This window comes from Euprymna scolopes, chromosome 19 (assembly GCF_053919585.1).
Source record: "Euprymna scolopes isolate OS-2025 chromosome 19, ASM5391958v1, whole genome shotgun sequence".
NCBI classification, from domain to species: Eukaryota; Metazoa; Mollusca; class Cephalopoda; order Sepiida; family Sepiolidae; genus Euprymna; species Euprymna scolopes.
In genome coordinates, this window is record NC_136500.1 from 97,524,463 (window position 1) to 97,550,862 (window position 26,400).

Consider the following 26,400-nt stretch of genomic DNA (forward strand, 5'->3'; position numbering starts at 1 on the left):
AAAATCTTCATACCAGAGCTTGTCAAAGCCTTGGATACATTAAGCACTATCGCAGTAGCTTTACCTGCATTATTCAATGTATGATATATTGATTCAGGTATGGTCATTAGGTTATGTACAATAGAACGGAACAGCCTTAATCCATACTGAATGCAAGAAAGAAATTTATTATATTATTTTTATTATATTCTCTTAAAGTCTATTATCATTTAACGGGCAAAAAGTTCTCCTTAGTTTTGTGTGTAAGTGTACGTGTTGCGATGTGCCTTACGAATATTTTTGTGTAATATATAGACTGTAAATACTGATTATTACTGATAATAGCAATTATTAATAATAACACTACAAATACGTTTAATGTTATTAAATGCATCTCAGGTATAGCTATATCTCTTTCTTCCTGATTTTTCTGCCGTTTATACTACGTCATGTGTTGGTGATATGAACACACCCTGTTTTATCTGTCTCGCCAAATTACTATTGTAATATAGGCAAATGACGATCGATGTGATCATCTGGAATATTATTATACTAAAATCTTATTCATGGAAATCATTCCTAAACACTAGAATTTTTATAGTAGGTTCTCGAAACACAACTTTGAAAACCGTAGATAACATAAACAGCGTCCTTTTTATTGAACTAGCAGGCCTCCCGGCATTGCTGGTTGTACATACGATAAAATATGATATTTTGATTAATGCAGATTTCGTATTTATTATTATATAATATGTGATCGAATATATAGTAATGATTTAAAAATGTAAAAAACAATAAAAAATGACTCTTGCGCCACCACCGAAAATCGAAACCAAAATGTTTAGCTTAGGATTTACTTTTTCCTTTGACGTTAATGCCTGAGCTATGAAGACATGTTTGCTGGAAGTCTAAAAATTAAAACATGAACAAATAGCTATTACGTTACACATGCATATTCGTAATGCCGTCTTTCGACCTTCACCTGGCAAATTCCATTTCTTTAATTTTCACACCGATTTTCCTGGCTAAAACTCTGTACATAAAGTTCTGCATGGGTTCGAATACCCTATATATTAATTTACATGCCATCTAACCAAAATCTCACAGAGGAGTTTGGTAGGCAATTTTTTAAACAAATATATATACACATAAAGAAATATATATAGAAAGAGGGTTTTGTTTACTATAACCTTTTTTACGCAAACATTACGAAAAAATAAAACATATAGAATAGCTGCATGAATATAATTACACTTTATAGTTAACTAAAGATGATCATCCCATGAGAAAACCAAAAAAAACTAATAGGGAATTAATTAAAATGAATGTTTAACAAATATGCACATTAACTAGATTGTTTGTAGATGAATGCAATTCCACAACCCGTATATAACAAGATGTATTTTCTTTTTAAATAAATAGAAAAAAGGTTTTTAATATGAATAACGATACCCCCCAATATATAGGAGTGTAGATCTTACTTGATTTTACCTTTTTGACTGTTTGTAATAAATCTGCCAAGCCTTTTCAGACTAGCTTTTCATCCGCTGTTCTCACTTACCGTCACAATATTTCTTTCCTTGTCTTGCAAGATAAGGTTTTGTTGTACAATTAAACATGGCTTCCCAATATTCTTTGAACCAAATATTTCGCTTGTTCGTATTTAATTCAAGATTTAGAAAATAATCATCGAAATCTGTGAAAAAAGCAGAACATAAATATTAACAATGACACAGCATATACTTTAATACAAAATGCCAATCCAGTATTACATAGCATCTGTGATAGTTAAGAAATAAGTTGTATTAAAGATGTCTTGAGGTAGACTCGGGTGCAACTTATTTTTTCTTACACTTGTTTTAGCAAGTAATATTTTAATCGTTAGTATGAATCAACTGATGATTAAATTCCAATCTTCTGACAGTCAGAAGCATTCTAAGCATTATCTTATAGTAAAGCCAAATTTTCTGAATTCGAGAAAATTATTTACATTATCTACTACATTATATCCAATACATTTATTAGCGTTATTAGGCTCTATTGCTTAATAATAAGATATTTAACTATTTGCATAAACTGATAAATATTAATACCATAACTCACTAAACTTTTGAATTTGACGCTTATTTTCAAATAAATGATAATCGTTATTAGGTTCATATAAACAATTGCATAAGCTAATATCCAGCATTATAAGCATCTGCTTATACAAGTGAGCGTATACGTTTATTAGATTAAGAGTATATATATATATATATATATATATATATATATATATATATATATATATATATATATATATATATATATATTAAAACGGGCCTGAATGTTTATTCAATTAAAATTATATTATTATTCAATTTAGATTAAATGTTTATTCAATTAAGATTATATTCTTATTCAATTAAGGTTATATGCTTATTATATTGAGATTATATTATCATTCAATTAATATTATATGCATATTCAATAAAGATTATATGATTATTCAATAAAGATTATATGCTTATTCAATTAAGATTATATGATTATTAAATTAAGATTATATGCTTATTCATTTAAGATTATATACTCCTTAAATTAAGAATATATGCTTATTCAATGAGGATTATATTATTATTCAATTAAGATTATATGATTATTCAATTAAGATTATATGGTTATTTAATTAAGATTATATTATTATTCAATTAAGATTATATGATTATTTAATTAATATTAAATGCTTATTTAATTAAAATTATTTTGTTATTCAATTAAACTTATTCAATAAAGAATATACATTATTATTCAATTCACAGTATATGGTTATTAAATTAATATTATGTTCTTATTCAATGAAATTATATGATAATTCAATTAAGATTATATGCTAATTCAATTAAGATTATATGATAATTCAATTAAGATTATATGATTATTTAATTAAGTTTATTATATTATTCAATTAATATTATATTAATATTCAATTAAGTTTATATGCTTATTAAATAATTATAATATGCTTTCAATGAAATTTATATCATTAATAAATTAAGATTAAATGCTTATTCGATTAAGCTTATATGTTTATTCAATTGGGATTGTATTTTTATTTAATTTAGATTATATTATTTTCAATAAAGATTATATGTTTATTCAATTAGGATTGCATGCTTATTTAATAAACATTTTATGTTTATTCAATTCAGATTATAATCTTATTTAATTAAGAATATATGCTCATTCTATTAAGATTATGTTATCCTTTAATTAAGATTACATGCTTATTCAATCAATATTATATTGTTATTCAATTAAAATTATATGCTTATTCAATCAGTATAATATTGTTATTCAATTAAGATTATATGCTTATTCAATTGAGATAAAATCCTTAAATTAAAATCATATGTCTATTAAATTAAGATTATATGCTTATTCAATTGAGATCATATTCTTTTTCAATTAAGATTATGTTACCCTTAAATTAAGATTATATATGTTTTATATTATTATTATTATTCAATTAAGATTATATGCCTATTAAATTGAGATTATATGCTTATTGAATTAAAATTATATTATTATTCTATAAGTATATATGCTTATTAAATAAAGATAACATGCTTATTCAATTTAGATTATATGCTTATCCAATAAAGTTTATATTCTTATTCTATTAAGATTATACTAGCAGGACCCGTGGAAATTCCACGGTAGTTAAAATCTTTTAAAACACATCAGTAAGAAATTCCTTATTGTTATATTACAAAAATGAACGTATGGAAGCAAGTAGAACAAAGAACTTTAGTTTAAACTTTTATTGAAGGTCAATGCGATCGTAACTGATGCTGTTGATATTGTAAGGAAGTGTTGGTGATGATTGAGGCGGTGACAGGGACGTCGATCAGCTGCTTGGAGTGAGAATAGTAGTCAGTCAGCAGGTTATTGGGAGTCAGACTGTGAATTTAAAAAAAACTGTGTGACATTGTTGACATCGATTTTGTGCAAGTTCTGATGACCCCAAGTTGTTTAATATTTCAAGACATTTTGTATTACACATATGAGTAATGAATAGGTCACAGAAAACTGCCATTGCATCTTGATAAAGCTGTTGTAGATTCCTAGGACTTCCTGTAAATGTAGATGGTAAAATAACTGGTACACCAGAATAACCATCTTCATTCCTTGATAAATGATCCATTAAGCCAGACTATTGAGCAGCTCTTGGTTGACTTTGATAGCTTTTAATGAAGTTAAATAAGCAAACGTCAACTTTTACATATGCAATAGACTTTTCTATTTATTTTTAATTTTATTCAATGAAGATTTGGAAATTCACAAATATTTTTTAAGTCGAATTATTGATATAGATTTCAATTAATGCATCACAACTTCCTGATAATATAAATAGAACACTTTGAATTTTTTGTACAAAAGTTTTTTCTATAAAAACGTAATCTGTTATAATATTCAGATTCTTGTGTGCATAGAAAATGAAGTGTTTCTGTAAAACTTACGAAGTACAGTTAAATTTTGATCGAAATGATGTGAGGTAGGTTGTACCTATCAAATTTATGTCAATGTTATATAATTAAGTAAAGTTAAACAAACTGTACACCACTTTTTCATCAAATTCTGAATTTTAAATATAAGGAAAGCAATTAAAATTTTTTTTTCCAAAATCATATTTACATCCAAGTTAATTTTTAGATTCCATAGCTGTTCCTGATTGTTTTCATAACCCTTCACGGTAAACAATATTCTTAGTATATGTTACACCACACTTTCTGCCCTGATTATCATCTCTATGCAGTTGCATTACCTTAAATTTCACACTGTACTTAGATCGAGCTCTTGAACATGCCACATACAGCTGACCATGAGAAAATACAGGTTGTTGAAGATATATACCAACCTTATCAAAAGTTTGGCCTTGTGCTTTATTGATGGTCAGTGAATATACTAATCGTATTGGAAACTGTATCCGATGAAATGCAAACGGAACATTTGTATCATTTGGCTTTAACTAAATTCTTGGAATGATAACTGTGGAACCTCTACTAGATCCATTAATTAAAATAGCAATGATGCTGTTTTGATGGCATTCTTTTATTTTGATCCTAGTTCCATTACAAAGTCCTTGATTTATGGATAAATTTCGCAGTCGCATTACTATTGCCCCTATTGACACATTAAGTCAGTGAGGTGACATTCCAGATGGAGTTAATGAATTTATGAACTCGATAGGATAATTTTGAAGTTTAGCATCATCATCGGAGATGTAATCTGTACTTAAATATGTATTTATGCCTCCGGGAAGATTATTTAGAATTTCTACATTTACTGTTAAACATTCTGTATTTTTTGGAGTCATGATGATTCTATTTTCCATTTCTTGAGGGCTGCAATCAAATATTTCTGAGATTAGAGAACCATTATATACCAAATCATCAGGAACATCTATGGAATCTACAGGAACGTCATTAAGACTGCTCGTTAGTGTACCATTACCAAGATGAAGGAGCCATCTAGAAAACTCCTGTTCATTTATGTTAGTTCTGACGTTTTGTGTTAGTTGTAATTGACTGAAATGATGCCACAATGGGCATCTTTTAAGACAGGTGTCTATAATAGATGTAGGTGATCCATGTGGCACTACTGGCAAAATTTGCCTGAAGTCACCTCCAAGTATGAGAAATTTTCCACCAAATATTTTATCGTTACCCATTATATCTTGTAAACATCTATCTATAGCAAGCAGTGCATGATTAGGTATCATAGAGGCTTCGTCTATGATGAATACCTTTACCTTTCTCAAAAAAGAAGCATGCTCTGATACAGGAGAAACGTTACAGACACTGGTTTCTGCAGAGGTACAGGTAGTTTGAATATACTGTGGAGTGTTTTCCCTGAAGTTAGTAGCATTGCAGCAATGCCGCAGTGGCGGTTACAGTACTGCTGGAGGTGAAGTAATCATATAAGATGTTGAATAAAAAGGGTTTTCCTGATCCGGCTGGGGCATCTAAATAGAAGCAATTGCTGTGTGGGGCTACTTTTTCAGTTGCCATGACAGCCTTGATTATAGTATTAAAGACCTCTATTTGTTCATTATTTAACAATTCAACATTGGGCCCGTTTGTATTTCAAGTCATATTATCTATTGACGATCACCTGTTGGTTCAGGTAAACCCATTGCCTGGCAAGAAGAACCATGCTCATTAAATATTGCTTTTATCAAATGAATAACTGGGGGATATGTATATACACTTGCCCCCGCCCTTTGACAAGATCAAAGTGTAGTATCTGTTCCGACAGATACTGCAAGCAAAGACCATATGTGGGGGTAACCCCACATATCTACCTTGGTCAATGTAGGGGCAACCCTTCATACCAACAGTTCCTATCAAACTCCCATTTCCCACCCATCGGGAGCTGGTCCCCTATTTCCCTCCCCCCTCCCTCTCTCTCCACATTAAAAAACGGCCTTGTGCCTAATTTGCTCAGTGGGGAAACAAATAAATACAAACTGAGGTATATGTATAATATATCCACCAATCCACTACACTTTACCGTAAAATTCGGCTAAAACAATTGTTGACGAATTACCTCCTTTGAATCGATATCGTCTGCTTGTGACAATTGAAGCGAACACCTTATTAGGTATTAAATGCTAAAACATTTTAATACAGCTGGCTAATTGGCTATAAAGTAAGTTATTCCGAACTTTGATCTAACATTTTAATTAAAAAAAAAAGCTTAACATTTTCTTGTATCTTTTTTTTTTATATAAAGAAAAATGTAAGCATCATGCTGAAATAATAAAAATGTCATTATTAATAAGGGGAGAGGGTTTGACTATTCTAAACCTTCACCTAAATAACCATTTAATGAAAAAATGTTTAAAATGTTCTCGTATCTTTTTTATAATTTTTGTTAAATAAGAAAAATCAATAAACTTTGATAACACTATTGTAAGAATCATGCTGAAAGCCATTCTTAATATGGGGAGGGGGGTTAACTATTCTGAAACTTTACCTAACAATGTAAAAAAAATAAGGGAAAAATATATGTATGAACAATAAATATTTCTTCAGATAAATAAATTGATAAAGCTGTTGTAGATTCCTAGGACTTCCTGTATAAATTATACTTCCTGTATAAATTATACTGTAAATCTTTAAATAAGGAATAAATATTTATTTGAACCATAATTATTGAAACAGTATTTTACTGCATAAAAAAACTTAATGGTCTTGTATCTTTTTTTTTCATAATTTGTTTTAAAATAAAAAATAAAAATCTTTGATACCGCTATTGTAAGAATCATGCCGAAAGCCATTCTTAATATGGGGAGGGAGGGTTAACTATTCTGAAACTTCACCTAACAATGTAATAAAAATAATGGAACAAATATATGTATGAACAATACATATTTCTTCGGTTAAATAAAATATACTGAAAATCTTTAAATAGGAAATAAATAAGTGTTTTATTTCATTAAAAAAAAATGTTGTGTGCCTGTCGTGGGCATTAGAAGATGATGAATGCCTGTAAAAGAAGCAAAATAAAACAGACAAAACATAAATAATAACTATGTAAACAACGTGAAGATGTATAAATGTTACAAAATTACTCGATTCGGCAGTAAATAACACGAAAAAGGATTGATATGCCGTAAAACAAAAACAAAATAGAACAAGACGTAAAATATGTTTTGACTCTGTGTTACTGTTACTCAGTGTATTTGCGAATGGTGACTTTGGTTATTTATTTAATAAAGTCATTCTTGACTTTTGTAACATTTATTTTGAAACATACTTTTTGTTATGTAAGGCTTACTCAAAAGTAAATAAAAAAAGTGGCACAATAAAAAAGAAAAACAAAAAAAACGAACTCGTAACGTTAAATGTAAAAAAATATATTTATTACTGAATAAAATAGAATAAGCGTTCCGTATTCACTACAATAATAAACAGAGGACATCGTTAAAAATGTAAGTAAAATACTATTTAAACTGTGGAACGATACCTTCTATGCATAATTATCTTTAAAATAATCCAGAACCATAAAAAGACAGTTCATATATATTTTTTTGTTGTTGTTGTTCGGGAAGTTTTGGAAAATAAAAGGGGTTAATGATTTTGTAAGTAATAAAGAGTGAACAATAAAGGGAGATAATTCACATTAATTAATGTTTGCGATGATGATGACGCGTTTCATTAATTAATGTTTGCGATGATGATGACGTGACACCGTACGTACAAGCAAATTAATATATAGATTCTTATTCAATTACGATTTTGTACTTATAAATTGAGATTATATGCTTATTTTATAAAAATTAAATGCTTTTCAATAAGGATTATATACTTATTCAATAAAGGTTATATGCTTATTCAATTATATTATATGTTTTTTTAATTAGATTATATGCTTATTCAATTAAGATTATATTCCCCTTAAATGAACATTATTTAATAAAGATTATATCCTTACTCAATTTAGATTATATGCTTATTAAATTAAGATTATATTCTTATTCAATGAAGATTATATTCTCATTCAATTAAGATTATATTCTTATTCAATTAAGATTATATGCTTATTCAATTAAGATTATATGCCTATTCTATTAAGATTATATGCTTATTTTATTACTATTATATTGTTATTTAATTAAGATTATATGCTTATTCAATTAAGATTATGCTATCAGCCAATTACGATTATATGCTAATCCAAATAAGATTATATGCTTATTCGATTAAGATTATATTATCAGTCAATTAAGCGTATATGCTAATTTAATTAAGATTATATTATTATTCAATTAGGATTATATGCTTATTCAATTACGATTATATTCTCATTCAATTAAGATTATACTATTATTCAATTAAGATTATATTATCGTTCAATTACGATTATATTATCATTCAATTAAGATTATATGCTTATTCAATTAAGATTATATTATCATTCAATTAAGATTATTATATTATTCAATTAAGATTATACTATTATTCAATTAAGAGTATATTATCATTCAATTAAGGTTATTTGCTTATTGGATTAAAATTATATTATTATTCAATTAAGATTATATGCTAATTCAATTAGGAGTAAATGCTTATTCAACTGAAATAATATTCTTCTTGCAAAAATCATATGCTTAATCAATTAGGAGTGTATACGTATTTTAATAGGAGTATATGTATATATTTGATTTAGAATATATGTTTTTCATTTGCGATTATATGCTTATTAGATTGGAAAATATTCTTATTATATTAGAATGATATGCGTCTTAAATTGCAATTATATTTTTATTCAGTTGGAAAATTATGTTTATTCAATTGTTTATATATGCTTCTTTAATTGGGGGTATATATGATTATTCAATTGAATGTGTTTTTTGGGGGTATATATGGTTATTCAATTGAATGTGTTTTTTGGGTATATATGATTATTCAATTGAGGGCATATTCATATCTCATTGAAATATATGCTAATCTAATCGGGATATATGCTTATGTATCCGAATGAAAGTAGATATTTATTCAATTTGAAGTATTTTATTTACAAAGAGATATATGCTCATTCTTAATTGAACGTATATTTTTATTCCATTGAGAGTATATATTTATTCAATTGGGATTGTATGTTTTTTAATTATAATTATATGTTTATTCTATTAGGAATACATGCTAATTTAATTGCGTGTTTATACAATTATCTAATTAAGAATATATATTCATTTATTTGAGGGTATATGTTTATTAGATTGGGAGCATATATTTATTCGATTATGAGTATACGTTTAATAGGAGAGTATATGCTTATTCAGTTAGGTATATATATTTACTCAATGGTGAGTATATGTTTATCTAATTGCGAGTATCCTTATTTAGTTATCATTATCATTTTTCTGTGAATCGACTATGTAGTGTCACGACAAAACAAAGCGTACATGTTTAATGGTTCCAGTTAATAACTTGTTTTTCATACGAGGTGCGCTCTAAAGCTAAAATACCACATTTGACCGTTTGTTATGATCCGAGCCGATCAAATACTGACTGGCGATTTATTTCTGAACTTTAGTAAATAAAATGTCCTAATCTTCTTAAATATGATTGTGGGGTAAGGTATGTTACAAGGAAATCAATGCCGTCAATACAGCTGAACATCCGAAGGCTTAGTCTACAGAAGTTAAACATTTTTATTATTTTTATATTCCTTCAGGATTTTTAATTGCTTTCAAGTATATTGGTATCGAACATTATTTCACTAATTACAGAGTTCAATGATGTCGAACTATTTCTGGATTGGGACCTTTTAAAAATATTTTTATAACTACGTTCACCTCAAATAAGGCATATCGCCACTTAGACGTAAGAGGCTACTATTTGGGAAGAGAAGATTAACGCGATATTTTTTTTACGTTACATTTAATTTACTGCATATCTGTACAGTAAGGTAAGCCGGTAGATGGAAGGAAATTCCAAAGTCTAACTGTTTGAAGGAAGAAAATATTAGATTAGAAAGCTTTCTGACATTTAGGGACCTCAACAATGAAGAGTTGTGACTTTGTTGCTAAGCGGGTTATTCGGGGATATGTAGGTCGAGTTGGCAAACGTGCAACAAATTCATCAGAGCACATTCCATTAAAATACTTGTAAAATATGCACAGAGATGAAACATTGCGGTGATGGAACAGGGGCTGGAGCTTAGTTGACAAAGTGGAACATATAAGATTGGACACTTTTTGGGACCCTATCCAAGAAAGTGGGACTAGCAGTAGATGCACCAGTCCAGATGTGGCAACAATACATCATGCAGGCGCGAAGGCTGACTTTGTAGAGGTACGAGATTCTCTCAGGCGTGAGTAGTCTTCTAGCAGGATAGAGGGAACTCACAATTATTTAGCAGCCTTCGCAATATTCTCAATGTATTTGTTCCAATTCATTCTGCCTGTCAATGTTAAGCCGAGGAGTTTGAAGGGAGGATTCTCATGTAATGTGTTATCTGTCATAGATATCGGTGGTTGTGGAAGCTTCTTGCAATTATTAAAGTAGAGCAGCTTAGTCTTACTAGCATAAAATATTATTATCCATTTACGGACCGAGCCGTCTGGAGGTCATTTTTTAAGGATCTGACCATTGTTGAGTACATCAACCCCTAGAGTAATCGTACATTAATGCTATGCATTTTGAATGTACGTCCATCAATAGCAACCTGGATATCCATGTATTCTATGAAGGATCTATTTAGATTTGGTATTCGTCCAGTTATACCATACGATTTAATTTTCATTAGCACCACTTCGTGCTAAACTTTGTCAAACATCTTGGATATATTAAGGGCTACAGCCCTGTCTTCACTCGCCTTATCCAGTGCGTGGTATATACGTTCAGAGATGAACATTAAAAAAACTGCAGTAGAACGACATTGCCTAAATCTATACTATTTGTCAGAGAAATTAACTTTTACGAGGTGGTCGAATAGCTCTTGGTTGATTAAAGTGTCAAAGATTTTAGCAGAGGAGACTGATAGGGCGATAATTCAGAGGGTTAGTCCTTTCACCAGAATTATTGTACATTGGTACAACAGAAGCAATATTCCAGCTAGTGGGAAAGCAAGGTTCACCGAGATATTTGTTGTAGAGTTCGGAAAGATCAGGAGCTAGCTCAGTTGAGCATTTCTTAATTAATACCAGAGATTATATCAGGCCCATAGGCCTTGGAGATGTTTAATGTTTTGACCTCACAGACATGAGAAAGAGTGATCTTCAGATCACTAAGTGTGGCTTCAGTCCGCATGGGGAGATGTGGGGGGGAGTTGTTTGTTGGCTCTGATGTGGAGTTGGAGGCGAATCGCCGGGGAAGCAGTTTCGCCTTCTCGGTTGCACTACAGGCAATTTCTGGTTGTTGCATAGTAGACGAATTGCTGATTGCCTTTTATTGACTAGAAATCATGATTTGCTATATTCTGCGATACGATGCGTTCCATGATTATCTCAGCATGACTTCATTTAGCTGTGGCTATTTCTCTTTAACAATGATTTCTAGCATCTATTTATTTGTGCCTATTTGTATTTGATTAAAGCGAACTGACAGAATGCATGCTGTCTTTGTACAATGACAGTGAATTATAGAGTAAGATAGGTTTGCTACAATACTTCCGTGTGTGAACATGTGCTTCAATACCCCCTTTGCACCATTCGGTTAATCAAGTTTTTCAAGTTATATAAAATGTGAAGCAATCAGGGTAAAAATAAATCAAAGAAAAAATGGCCATTAACATGCTTAAAGAATATTATTCGAAAATGAAGTAATAGTTTACCTTCTATCTTTTTTCGCTTGGGCAAAATTGTGACAGCACTCTCAGCAGCCACTTCTTGCTCAAATACCGGGTGTATCTTGGCGCCCCAGCTATCACTTGCTAATAAAGATAATTCCGATGTGCGGTTGCTCTTCTTGAGGGCGCGTAGAATCCCGCGGCTATTGTCTTCATTTACGAACATGACCACCACTCGTGAGTTTGCCACGCTTAACAGATCCTTTGCCAAATTGTCGAATTTTTCTTCCGTCACAGTGCGAGGAATCTTTAAGGATCGAGCAATGCAGACGCCTAGGAACAAAAATTAAAAGACGAATTAAAAATAAAAATTTGACAAAAATTAAAATGAAATAAAAGCAAGTTTCAATTCTAAAACCTATCTCGAACAAACCATTATACATGATTACCGAAAGAAATCAGTGAAATAAATCCAATCATATATACACACACACACACACACACACACACACACACACACACACACACACACACACACACACACACACACACACACACATATATATATATATATATATATATATATATATATATATATATATATACTCTAATGAGCAAAGCAAATGGGCCAAGAGTGAAAGAAGGAAAAATCGATTTTTCAATATTTTTCCATGAATTTTTGTTAATTTTAACTGAAAATTTCTATTTTGCAGATCATTATTATTATAGCATATAATAATACGTGAAAAAATGAATCCTAAAATGTTAAGCCCGCATCTTGGCGAGGATATAAAAAACCGAATTTCAGGATTAAGGCAGTCTAAACTGATTACAATCAGATTTTTGATATTTTAAAAAAAGAAAATGTGAGAACATCTCTTTCTGTAGTGAAGCGAATTGGTAAAAGGTTCGAAGTCGAACACTTGGTAAAATCTGGACCTCGTCGCCCTAGAGCATCCACTTTGAAGGACGACCATATGCTTAACTGTTTTGAAGGCTTGAAAAAATTATGGTGACCATAGCAAAGAATTCAAAACAGGGGCTGGAAATTCTCTTTCTAGATTTACAATGTATATACAATGGGATTTTCTTCTAAAAGGTGTGTAAAGAAGCCATTTTTATCTAAGAAGAACATCGACGATAGAAAGAGATTTTTCTCGTGTTATGGCAAGAAAGATACAGACTGGTTCAGGAAGGTTTTCTGGTTAGATGAATAAAGATGCTCCCTAACGGCGCAATCGAAAACTGGAGAAAGATTTTCGACAAGTGGCATAAAAATGACAGTTAAGGGATAATGGTATGGGAAACTTTTACTGCATCAGGAGTTGGGGAACTTATTAGATGTGAGAAGTCAATCAATGCAACGAAATACATTTGAATATTAGAAACACCGATACTCGATAGCGGAAGTGATGTCATCAGATAGTCCATTAATCCCATGGAGGTGCGTCTCAAACACGTATGTGTTTTACTTTAAACAGGTTAAATGTAGATTCACGTGTGTGTTTGCATGTGTATATGTATATACATGTAAGTCTCTGTGTGTGTCTGGTCACGAATAGGCTCCTATATGGTTGACTATTATAGAAAACCGATCACATATAATGATAGAAGATATATCGAGACACAGGAATGGGCATGTTTGATCTAGCATAATGATGATTCATAAAAATTGTGGGGTCTGCGTACGCTTCTGGTCAACAAAGTATGGAAATAAAAAATTAAAAAACCAGAAAAAACGTTTACAAGTATGTTTGATATAGATGTACATAAGAATACTTTGATAAGTATGTTTTAACTTAAATAGGGATGGTATAATAAAATTGTGAGGTCTGCGTTCGTGTGGCCTCCATAGAATGGACATAGACACAAACTTTAATAAAAACTTTTCATATCTATCTGCGTAAGTATACTTTGATAATTATGTTTCAGTTTGAAGAAATATTGTATAATAAAAACTATGGGGTGTTCGTTCGCGCCCGACCTCCATAGAATGAAAATATGTCACAAAGTTTAACAAGGTTTTTTAATATAGATCCACAGACTATTGTGATAAGTGTTTCACTGTGAACAGGTATGGTATAATAAATTATGGTGTTTATCTATTTTATTTTTACTTTCATCATATTTTGCTTTGGTTTTGATACCCCCAAATCCGAAGCTATCCTTTTAGAACCCTTCCTTTTCATAATCTATCATACTTTCATAAGTCAGAGTCCATTTTCTGTAGGGTGTTTTTAATCCAGCCAACGACGGGTACTTTTGCTAGTATATATATATATACATACATACGTACATACATACATACATATATATATATATATATATATTTAGTAATGTGATTGATAATTTAAAATTCAAATTAGAATTAAAAAAATAAAAATCTGTTTCATAAGAAGGAACAACAACAAAGTCAATATTTTGTACGATCGTTTCGGAAACGATGTTTTTATTGTGGTAGACATTAAGCCACGGACAATAATTTTTACATATAGTTTTTTTTTAAACAAAGTCTCCTCATCAGCAAACGTATTGGGTGGGTTTTTATATATGTAAAAGACACCATAATTAAACCTATCAATTTTTAAGTAAGGCAGATGCGTCTTTTAATTGTTCGCCTTTTGAAAACCGTAATTATCGTCAAAGCATTCATTTGGATGTTGAGTATAGCTTATAAATGTACGAAAATTTCGTACATTTATAAGCTACAATCAACATCTTGTTGTTCCTTCTTATGAAACAGATTTTTATTTTTTAATTCTAATTTGAATTTTAAATTATCAATCACATTACTAAATATTAAAGTAACTCTAGGATATTTGCCTATCGAGCTTATTATATATCTGAATTACAACGGGCACTGTTCTTTTCTTGTGTTTTAATTAAATTAGTAATTTTACTATCACATGAAAATACACTCTGCTCTTTAGACTACTGTTCTAACCCCCTTTATATATATATATATATATATATATATATATATATATATATATATATATATATATGCACGCACACAAGTGAATCACAATAAGAATGTAATTTTTAACATAATTTTTTATCAATATTTTGTTTATTTTTTACATTCGTTTCTTTCCTTCAAGTGTTGTTTATTTGTGAGTATGTGTGTATTCTTCCCGTAAGAGGCATCTGTTTTTGTGTTCACTTCAACTAACAACTGAATCTTAAGCGTTGTATATTTGTGTTGTTAAGTCCAACTTGACAGTTTGGGTCAGAATAATTCTTAATAGAATAAATAATTATTTTAATGAACAACTAATATACTTATTATTTTTATGTGATACGATTTTTTTATGAGTTTAGCGTTTGTTTGATCCCATAAGATAATTTTACAAAGGAAATAAGTTGGTTTTGATGAAGTCTGGCTGCCTTTTTACTATGACATAAATCTGTTTCGATAATATATACTTTCATTCATATAAGTATGATTATTTAGCTAAATGTCTGTATATCTATCGTTATATATGAATTCATGTGTCTGTATGCTCTGTGCTTTAGTTTATTTCTATGCCTCTCAAATTTTGCTTTTATTCTATGTATATAATAATTCCTATCTAATCTAGATTCATATCTATCTACATATATCTATCTGAATATATATGTGTGCACGCTATATCTGTATGCAATAATCAATGAATATCTACCTTTATCTCTTTACTTATATATATATATATATACATATTTTCTCTCTCTTTCTCGTACGTCGTGTATATAGGTACCTATGCCTATGTAAATGGCCACGCATGCTTGTATATGTTGTATGTATTTAACACGCTTTTATATCTGCTTACATATTATCGATTTTCGTGGATATTTTGTATTACATCGAAGAAAAAGATGAAATGCAAATCCAGAGATTAACCCACCATTCGAAACAAAAATCTACATCTGCACCTTATATGTACACACGCACATACACATACACACATATAAATATACATATATATATTTGATAAAGTAAATTCGATTTTTCTATGTTTCATAGGATATTATGTCTTAAAAATGTATTCACATGAAAATCCTACACACACACACAAAATATGTATACGATACGTTTAAACATCGAGAAAATAAAACCTAGAACTATTTATAAAAAGCAAAAAAGAACCAGTATTTAACTCCAATGAGGAATTAATAATTTAAGATGATTAAAAGGAACAGCGCAAAGGGTTTTTGTACACCGTCGATAAGACAGATAACTATTTAGCTTGAATTCATCATTTTGTCACTCTTCTGTAAAAAAAGGCAGGACAATCTCTTCAATCAAATCCGCATAAAAATGTTCGATCATCACAACCTGACAGAAAATACACTGGGGACGCGAAATATAATTCAGGTTCGGTTACAGAGGAAGGATACCAAAGTGTCTTGTGGTTTTGACATTGATTATTTCTGTAGCTAGGTGCATTAACATCACAATCGTCTGAGTCATCTTGTTGGGAAAAATTAAGCTCGTTTGACGGAAGTTGATAGTCGAACATTACATTAATGAAGTAACTCATTTACTCCTACATCATTGTTGACGATGATCAGAAGATCCAGAGCAGGTTTCTCTTGCAATCCCATAACCAATTAAGATTACGTCAATTTACTGAACCCCGGTAGTCGTTAACCACATCTGTTATCACCGTTTCGAGCACGTCTCATGAGCGGTAATGAAGAGGTTTCGCTGTGTCGAAGTAACCCATAGAAGTTTTGAATTTCGAGAAACAAAAACATTATTTTTTTTAACAAAGGCATCACCACTTATTAAGGCCGATATGCCACTCGAGGATAAAGGTTAAAGAGCGTACAATAGACAATTGGACAATAAAGTAATCGTTAGTAATGGAAATTCGGTAAATTTCTTAACTTAACGTGGACGGTTCATCAAAAACTTGAAGACAACCATATTGTAGTCAGCTAGAAAGCAGGAAAACGGAAGACAAGTCTATAGGCATGCAGTTCTAAGAAAGAAGCTTTGTTCATGGAATATACGTTTAGGTTTAGGCACAGATAAAGAGCGGGGGAAATTATTGATAGTGTTTTCTGCTAGACGGGTGTTTTTTATGAAAATTTGGCGAAGGGAACCATAGATTGAAGCTCAGTCGAACACTTGCTATGAAAATAACGATAAAGCAGAAACAAACTCGCCTCACCTCTTCTGTGAGAAAGAGGTTGCAGAGAAGAGAAAAGGACATCCCCTACGAGGCTGCGAAATCTATTTTGAACTCTATCAAGTATGTCAAGTATAAGTCCTTTCTAGCAGCTCCTGCCCAGATGTGGCAACAGTACTCCATCCTGGGACGTGCTTGGCTCTTATATAGATGGAGAATCGCATGAGCAATGAGATATCTACTGGATCGATAGAAGGCTCCCACCATTTTTCCAACGGCTTGACAACGGATTTAATATATATGTTCACTTTCAGATCACGAGTAAAGGTCAAGCCCCGAAGCTTGTCAAAATATGTGGCCTCCCTAAGACGAGAGCCATTCATTTCAATTGATGCCAGACGGGTATCAGAGCGTTGATGATGTAAAGATATGAGTTTGATTTTAGATGCATTAAAAGTAACCAGCCACGTCTTCCCCCACTGAACCACTCGTTCGAGATCAGAGGAGAGAGAATCGGAGAGAATTTGGTCGTTTACGTTCTTAGATATGCTACCATAGATAGTAGTGTCATCAGCATAAATGTCTACGAATGATGCAAGGATGTAATTTGGAAGATCATTGATGAAGATCGGGAAGAGAGTTGGGCCTAGGATGGACCTCTGATGGACTCCAGCATTAATTACTGTGAATTTCTGATTTCTGCCCATCAACCAGTACTCTTATGAACCTATCAGATAGAAATGATTTAATAATTGAGAAGATATTTCCCGCTATACCTAGAGATCTTGTGAAGTAAACCTTTATGCCATACCCTATAAAAGGCCTTTGATATGTCGAGAGCAATTGCCCTAGAAAGGTAGCCTTCGTCGAGAGATTTGCTAATCCTATGAGATATAACTGTAAGCACATCTGCCGTAGATCTAGCAGAATGGAAACAATATTGTGTGTCACTAAGAAGGTAATTTTTGCTGAGATGTTTGATTACTTCTGTATTTAACACAGATTCCAGCAACTTACTCGTGACGCACAGGAGATATTGGCCTGTACTGAGAGGGAGATGAGCGATAACCTGAATTCTTAAATACATGGCATACTGATGAGACTTTTCAGGGTGCTGGGAAGCAATTCTCCTTAAGACAACGTTTAAGCATTCTTGTAAGTATGGACGCTAGTTCTTGTTGACATTTTTTGAGTACTATAATTGGAATACTGTCAGGGCCGACTGCTTTACTAGAATCAAGGTTTTTTATTAGCTTGGCAACATCACATACATATATTTGTATATCACATAGTATGTTTTCTGATACAGGAGGACATATTGGGGGTTGGCGGCCTTGGTCTGCAAAGTTCTTTGCAAACAGTTTGGATTTGTCTGATGCTGACGAGATTACCTCAGGTCCATTGATGATAGTTGGATAGAGCACACGCTTCTTTTCAGGATTCTGTTTGCTATTTGTCAAAACTGGTGTGAGCCAAAACGCTGCTCAGCTACTTTTGACTTAACGGACTGAGCATACAGCTCTCTTGCGTTCTTTATTACTTTTTTTACAGTGGTTGCTGGCAGTTCTGAAAGCAGCTTTAGTCTTAGCACATCTATTATGTTGGAAGCAATGGAAAAAGGTTATTTCCGTGCACAATGGCAGCAGCACATTCTGGAGAGAACCAGGGTTGGTATTAGGTTTTTTGCTAGAACTTTGCCGAGGGTATGAAACGGTCTATAGCTACAATTAACCATTCTGTCGGGTCTGATACTATAGAGGACACACACTTTTTAAACATAGAACGCAGAGCTAGATCTGATATAAATGTACAGAAGCTATCCCAGTCAGCCATAAAGTATCGGTATACTGTACGATGGAGAGGTACATCTGAGAACATTTCATTTTTATCTTAACTGATACAACAGAGTAGTCGGAAAATCCAAGTGGAAACCGAATGGAAGCTGAACACAGTTTGGGGCAACTTGTGAGAAAAAGGTCTAGGAGATTTGCATACTGGCTGTCAGTATCGGGCACACGGGTGGGTTCATGAACAATCTGAGTTAGGTCAAATCATGACAGAACCTTCCCTCATCATCGGTCTTGTTTGAGTGAGTTAACTATTACACATTGGGAAAATTGAAGTCTCTACAGACATGAATATTAGCTGAAGGATAAGCAGATAGAACGTGGTCAATTTTCTCAGATATGCTCCGCTCTTGTGGGGGTGATAGAGAGCAAATATAAACACAGTAGTTGGAGCAAGTGCAACCTGGAAGCACATATAGGGTAAGTTAGTATCTTCTCTGGAGATGTCCCTATCACATGGAAAGCCCTCTTTAATATCGGCACATATTCCATGCCCATGGCGATCCTGGGGGTCAGATTCAGAAGTTAAATTAGAGTATTCTTTAATTACGAACTCATCTAGGAAAATAGTCTGTCCAATGCCACTTTCGCTTAGAAATAATATATCTGGTTTAGTCTCTTGTAATTGGGTTTCAACCTCTGGAAGGTTAGAACGTAGACACTTGATGTTCGAGAAGGAGACATGGTAGTGGGGGTCTACGTTAGAAGTTGGAGATCCAGGTTTAATCATTTATTTTTTTTGTTGAAACTTTTCATGATTGAGTTTTGGGATTTGTGGATTAGGTCGACAAACTTGCTTAGAGCAGGGCAGAAAGGGAAAGTAACAGAGAAATAGAAATGAAGATTTTTTTTTATTGTAGCACATGAAAAGGTAAAGCCGTAACAATTACCCACTAATTGACTAAACCTATGAATAATCTAATCCATGCTCACCACCAGTACCAACTCCTAGATACCAGAGTCCAAGAGATGATTCTATTAGTGACAGTTTATCTTGAGAACCCTAACATCTCGGTCGGGAACGTTGTGAACTGAATGACGTAAATATGTTTTCCGTTTGACCTCCCGGCCGATCGCGTAATGGACACTCGAAAAAGTAATCTTGGTCTTGATTCAATATTTAATCATATAATGAATCATATAAAATATTTTTTAAAAATATCTGCATTGTAAAAATTATGTTTAAATTATACTGCTTACATATAACTTATTGCACAGTGGAAATATGTTTATCTGTTCTAAAAACAATATATACTTATATTAATATTGGCATAAATATTAATATTTGTATTAATATGATTATTGAGATTAATATTAATAGTTAGAGAAGACGTGCCACTTTTATTTAATTCTGCTACGATATGAAACAGAGCAGACATAACATGTAAACTATAATTAACGAAGTATATGTAATGGTTTTATTTCATTATGCGGACCATAATAAACGGAGCAGATGTAACGATTTCATTTAATTATGCGAACCATAATAAACGCTGTATATATCATTATTTTATTTAATTATGAGGATCGTATTAAACGGATGCAACGATTTTATTATGCACACCATAATAAACGAAGTAGTTGTGATGAATTTATTTAATTATGCGAGCTATAATAACCGGAGTAGTTATAACGATTTCATTTAATTATGCGGACCACATTTAACGGAGATTATGTTATGATTATATTTAATTATACGAGCCATAAAAAAACGAAGATGTAATGATTTCATTTAATTATGCAAACCATAATAAACGAAGCAGATGTAATGATTTCATTCAATTATGCAAACCATAATAAACGGTGTATATGTAATGATTTTATTTAATTATGCGAACCATAATATTCGGCAAAATTACGTTGATACATTTGCTCTCGCCGAAGTTAAGCAATGTCGAGCTTGACCAATATCAGATGGGTGATCATTTGGAAAGGTGAGAACATGTATGTACCAGGTTAGGAAACTGGCGGGTCTATCCTTCTCTCGAGAATAGATTGCCCTCTCTTAACCTGTGGTAGACAACCCATATACTGATGGGATCACGATAAAAATACCCTTGATATCCATAGCTTATACGGACAAGATTAAAATTACACTACAAAATCTTGTAAGTGCAATCTCGGCTGCGGCCGTATGTTACGTTTACGTGTTACGTTATATGTAACGATTCCTTTAAGTATGCGAAGCATAATAAACGAAGTACATGTAACGATTTCATTTAATTATGAGAACCATAATAAACAGAGAAGATGATACGATTTAATTTCATTATGCGTACCATTATAAACGAAGAAGATGTAACTATTTAATTTATTTATGTAAACTATAATAAACTGAGAAAATGTAATAATTTCATTTAATCATGCGAACCATAATAAACGACTTAAATGTTACGATTTCGTTTAATTATGCGAATTATAATAAACATATTAGATGCAATTATTTTATTTAAGTATCCGAAACATATTAAACAAAGCAGATGTAACGATTTTGTTTAACTATCCGAAACATAATAAACAGAGTAGATATAACGATTTTAGTTTCCTATTCGAAACATAATAAACGTAGTAGATGCAAGCCATAATAAATGGAGTACAGTGGGGGTCAAAAGAGTTCGCAGACCTATTTTTTCTCAATTTCTTTATTAATTTTGCTTTATTTTTCATTTTGGACTCTTTCATCATTTGCTGGTTGCCATTCTGGTTCGTTCCATTACTACATTTTACGATAAAAGCCAGAATTTAATAATAGTTCGACATTTTCCACTTTTTAGGTGAGCCAAAAGTTTATGCAGGTAATCTTAATTTATTGATAATGGCTAAAGGAAAGATGTTGACAGATAAGGAGAAGCGTGACATTGTTACATTTCTTGTTGCAAAGAAGTCTACATTGGAAATTTCGAAAATTTTGAAACGAGATCATCGAACTGTGAAACGTTTCGTCATTGACAGCAACGATGGAAGAAAAACCCCCCATAAAAGTGGCAGATCAAAGGTGACTTCACCGCGAGATATTAGAACAATCAAAAGGAGTTTGCTAGCAAACCCACACAGCACAAGCAAAGCTATTTTTGACCACGCAGGAGTGTCTGGCATCTCTAAAAGGACCCGAAATCGGATTTTTAAACAGATAGCCGACCAGAGAACACAGACAAAATGCCCTCCTTTGAGTAATATAAACTGCCAGAAGCGACTAGCATGGGCCACTAAATATTTGAAAACCAATTTTCAAAATGTTCTCTGGACTGACGAGGATGGCTTCTTAAAGGCAATAGCCCACGCTTGCGATTCAGACGTCAACAGGGAGGAGGAGGAGTGGTGATTTGGGCTGGTATTATTGGAAGTGAGATTGTTGGTCCTTTTCTTGTCCCTGACTGTGTCAAAATGAATTCTGTGAACTACTGCAAGTTTTTGGAAGCAAATTTATTGCCCTGGTTGAATTCACAAAATGATGCTCTCAACCAGAATCTAATTCTCCAACAAGACAATGACCATAGCCATGCTTCTCGGTTCACAAAAGCTTGGCTTTCAGACAAGGGGATCTGTGGTGAACGTCTGATGGATTGGCAACCTCAGAGCCCGGATTTGAATCCGATAAAGAACCTCTGGTCGATTCTGAAGAGGAAGGTTTACGAAAACGGGCATCAATTCCATAGTAAAAAAGACATTTGGGAGAGAATCAAGAAGGTATCTTCTGAAATCACACCTCAACAAGTGCATACATTAACATCCTCTGTTGATAGGAGGCTTATTGATTTGGTTAAAGATGGAGGAAAGCGAATATACGGTTAAATAGTTTCATAAATTCGTATTGTTCTGTTAATTGTTATTTGAGTAATAACTGTTGTTTTCTCGTAATATGGTATCAATATATGGTACTATAATCATGATGACACAATTTTTTCGAATTATATCATGTTTAAAAATGGTATTTATTGCGGATAAATAAGTGCTTGTAAACTCTTTTGGCCCATATTCCATCCTGAAATCATTTAAAGATCCATACCCCTCCCAGAATATGATTATTTGGTTTCCGTTTCAATGAATTTACTTCATATATTTGCATATCAAACAGTGAGTAACATAGTTATTATATTGGAAAATATTGAAGCATAAACTTATCAATTTGTACAATTTGCAAACACTTTTGACCCCCACTGTAGATGTAATAAATTCATTTAATTGTGCAACCCATAATAAACGGAGCAGATGTTGCGATGTTTTTAATTATGAGAACCATAATAAACAGAGCAGAAAGAAAGATTTTATTTAAATATACGAAACAATAAAAAGATTATATGCAACGATTCTATTTAACTATACGAAACATAATAAAACAATTATATGCAACGATTTTATTTAACTATACGAAACATAAAAAGATTAGATGTAACGATTTATTTAATTATGCCAACCAGAACATCAGAGTTGATGTAGCGACTTTTATTCAATTTTTATGAACATCTAAGCAGAGGCTAGTTAATGATCTCATTCATTATTATTACGATTTTAATTCATTATACGGAACATAATAAGCAGGGTATATATATATATATATATATATATATATATATATATATATATATATATATATATATATATATAAATATAAGGAATTTGCTTATTTTTTATTATGCGATCCATAATAAATAAAGTAAATATAAAGATTTTATTTAATTATGGTAACAGTGATTAATGGGGTAGATGTGACTATTTGATATTATTATACGAACCATATTAAATGGTCTATATGTAACTATTTTATGCAATTATTCGAACCATAATAAACGGAGAATATGTAACAATTATATTCAATTATACGAACCATATAAATGGAGTAGATGTAAAGATATACTAAAACAATTAGAGTACGTGTAATGGTTACTTCTTATCTAATTATGCAAACTAAAATAAACAAAGTAGATCTAACAATTTTATTCAATTATACAGAACCGTAATAAACAAATCAAATGTATTTATTTCATTTACTTATGCAAACCGGGATAAACAGGGTGGGTGTATAGATTTTATTTAACTATGTGAATCAGAATAGTTAGAGTAGGCATGCCAATTTTATTTAATTAGCTACCATAATAAACAGAGAGAGGTTATTGCAATGTGTTAACCATAATTTACGAAGTACATAAAATGGTATTATTTATTTATGTTAATGATGTTTTATTTAATTATGGTAACAATATTTTATTTAATTATGTTAACAATGTTTTATTTAATTAACAATATTTTATTTAATTTTGCTAACAATATTTTATTAAATAATGTTAACAATGTTTTATTAAATTATGCTAACAATATCTTATTTAATTATGCTAACAGTATTTAATTTAATTATGTTAACAATATTTTATTTAATTATGTTAACAATGTTTTATTTAATTATGTTAACAATGTGTTATTTAATTACGTTAACAATATTTTATTTAATTATGGTAACAGTATTTTATTTAATTATGCTTACAAAGTCTTATTTAATTAAACTTACAATGTTTTATTTAATTATGCTAACAGTGTTTTATTTAATTATGCTAACACTATTTTATTTAATTATGCTAACAATATTTTATTTAACTATGCTAACACTATTTTATTTAATTATGCTGACAATATTTTATTCAATTATGCTAACAATATTTTATTTAATTATGCTAACAATATTTAATTTAATTAATCTAACAATATGTTATTCAATTATGCTAACAATGTTTTATTTAATTATGCCAACAATATTTTATTTAATTATGTAAACAATGTTTGATTTATGTTAACAATATTGTATTTAATTATGCTAAAAATATTTTATTTAACTATGCTAATAATATTTTATTTAATTATGCTAACAATATTTTATGTAATTATGTTAACAATGTTTTATTTGATTATGCTAACAATATTTTATTTAATTATGCTTATAATATTTTATTAAATTATGGTAAAAGTCTTTTATTTAATTATGCTAACAGTATTTTATTTAATTATGCTACCAATATTTTATTTAATTATGCTAACAATATTTTATTTAATTATACTAACAATATTTTATTTAATTATGCTAACAATATATTATTTAATTATGCTAACAGTATTTTATTTAATTATGTTAACAATATTTTATTTAATTATGTTAACAATGTTTTATTTAATTATCTTAACAATGTGTTATTTAATTATGTTAACAATATTTTATTTAATTATGGTAACAGTATTTTATTTAATTATGCTTACAAAGCCTTATTTAATTATGCTAACAATATTTTGTTTAATTATGTTAACAATATTTTATTTAATTATTTTAACAATGTTTTATTTAATAATGCTACCAATGTTTTATTTAATTATGCTAACAATATTTTATTTAATTATGCTAACAATATTTTATTTAACTATGCTAACAATATTTCATTCAATTATGCTAACAATATTTTATTTAATTAATCTAACAATATGTTATTCAATTATGCTAACAATGTTTTATTTAATTATGCAAACAATATTTTATTAAATTATGTAAACAATGTTTGATTCATGTTAACAATATTGTATTTTATTATGCTAAAAATATTTTATTTAACTATGCTACCAATATTTTATTTAATTATGCTAACAATATTTTATTTAATTATGCTAACAATATTTTATTTAATTTTGCTAACTATATCTTATTTAATTATGCTAACAATATTTTATTTAATTATGTTAACCATATTTTATTTAATTATGTTAACAATGTTATATTTAATTATGTTAACAATGTGTTATTTAATTATGTTAACAATGTTTTATTTAATTATGGTAAAAGTATTTTATTTAATTATGCTTACAAAGTCTTATTTAATAATGCTAACAATGTTTTATTTAATTATGCTAACAATATTTTGTTTAATTATGTTAACAATATTTTATTTAATTATGTTAACAATGTTTTATCTAATTATGCTAACAGTGTTTTATTTAATTATGCTAACAATATTTTATTTAATTCTGCTAACAATATGTTATTTAATTTTGCTTACAATATTTTGTTTAATTATGCTAACAATATTTTATTTAATTATGCTAACAATATCTTATTTAATTTTGCTAACAATATTTTATTTAATTATGCTAACAGTATTTTATTTAATTATGTTAACAATGTTTTATTTAATTATGCTAACAGT

At 30.3% G+C, this 26,400-nt stretch overlaps 1 protein-coding gene across 1 annotated transcript in view; it reads right to left on the minus strand.

The window, feature by feature from the left end:
• LOC145239854 (metabotropic glutamate receptor 8-like) overlaps positions 1-26,400 on the minus strand; it is a 736,068-nt gene that overhangs the window by 25,213 nt on the left and 684,455 nt on the right. Inside the window, exons 3-4 of the mRNA XM_080103413.1 lie at positions 12,307-12,594; positions 1,541-1,675 (exon numbers count right to left, since the gene is read on the minus strand). Of these exons, the coding sequence (XP_079959539.1) occupies positions 1,541-1,675; positions 12,307-12,594 (423 nt within the window). The remainder of the gene's footprint in view (positions 1-1,540; positions 1,676-12,306; positions 12,595-26,400) is intronic.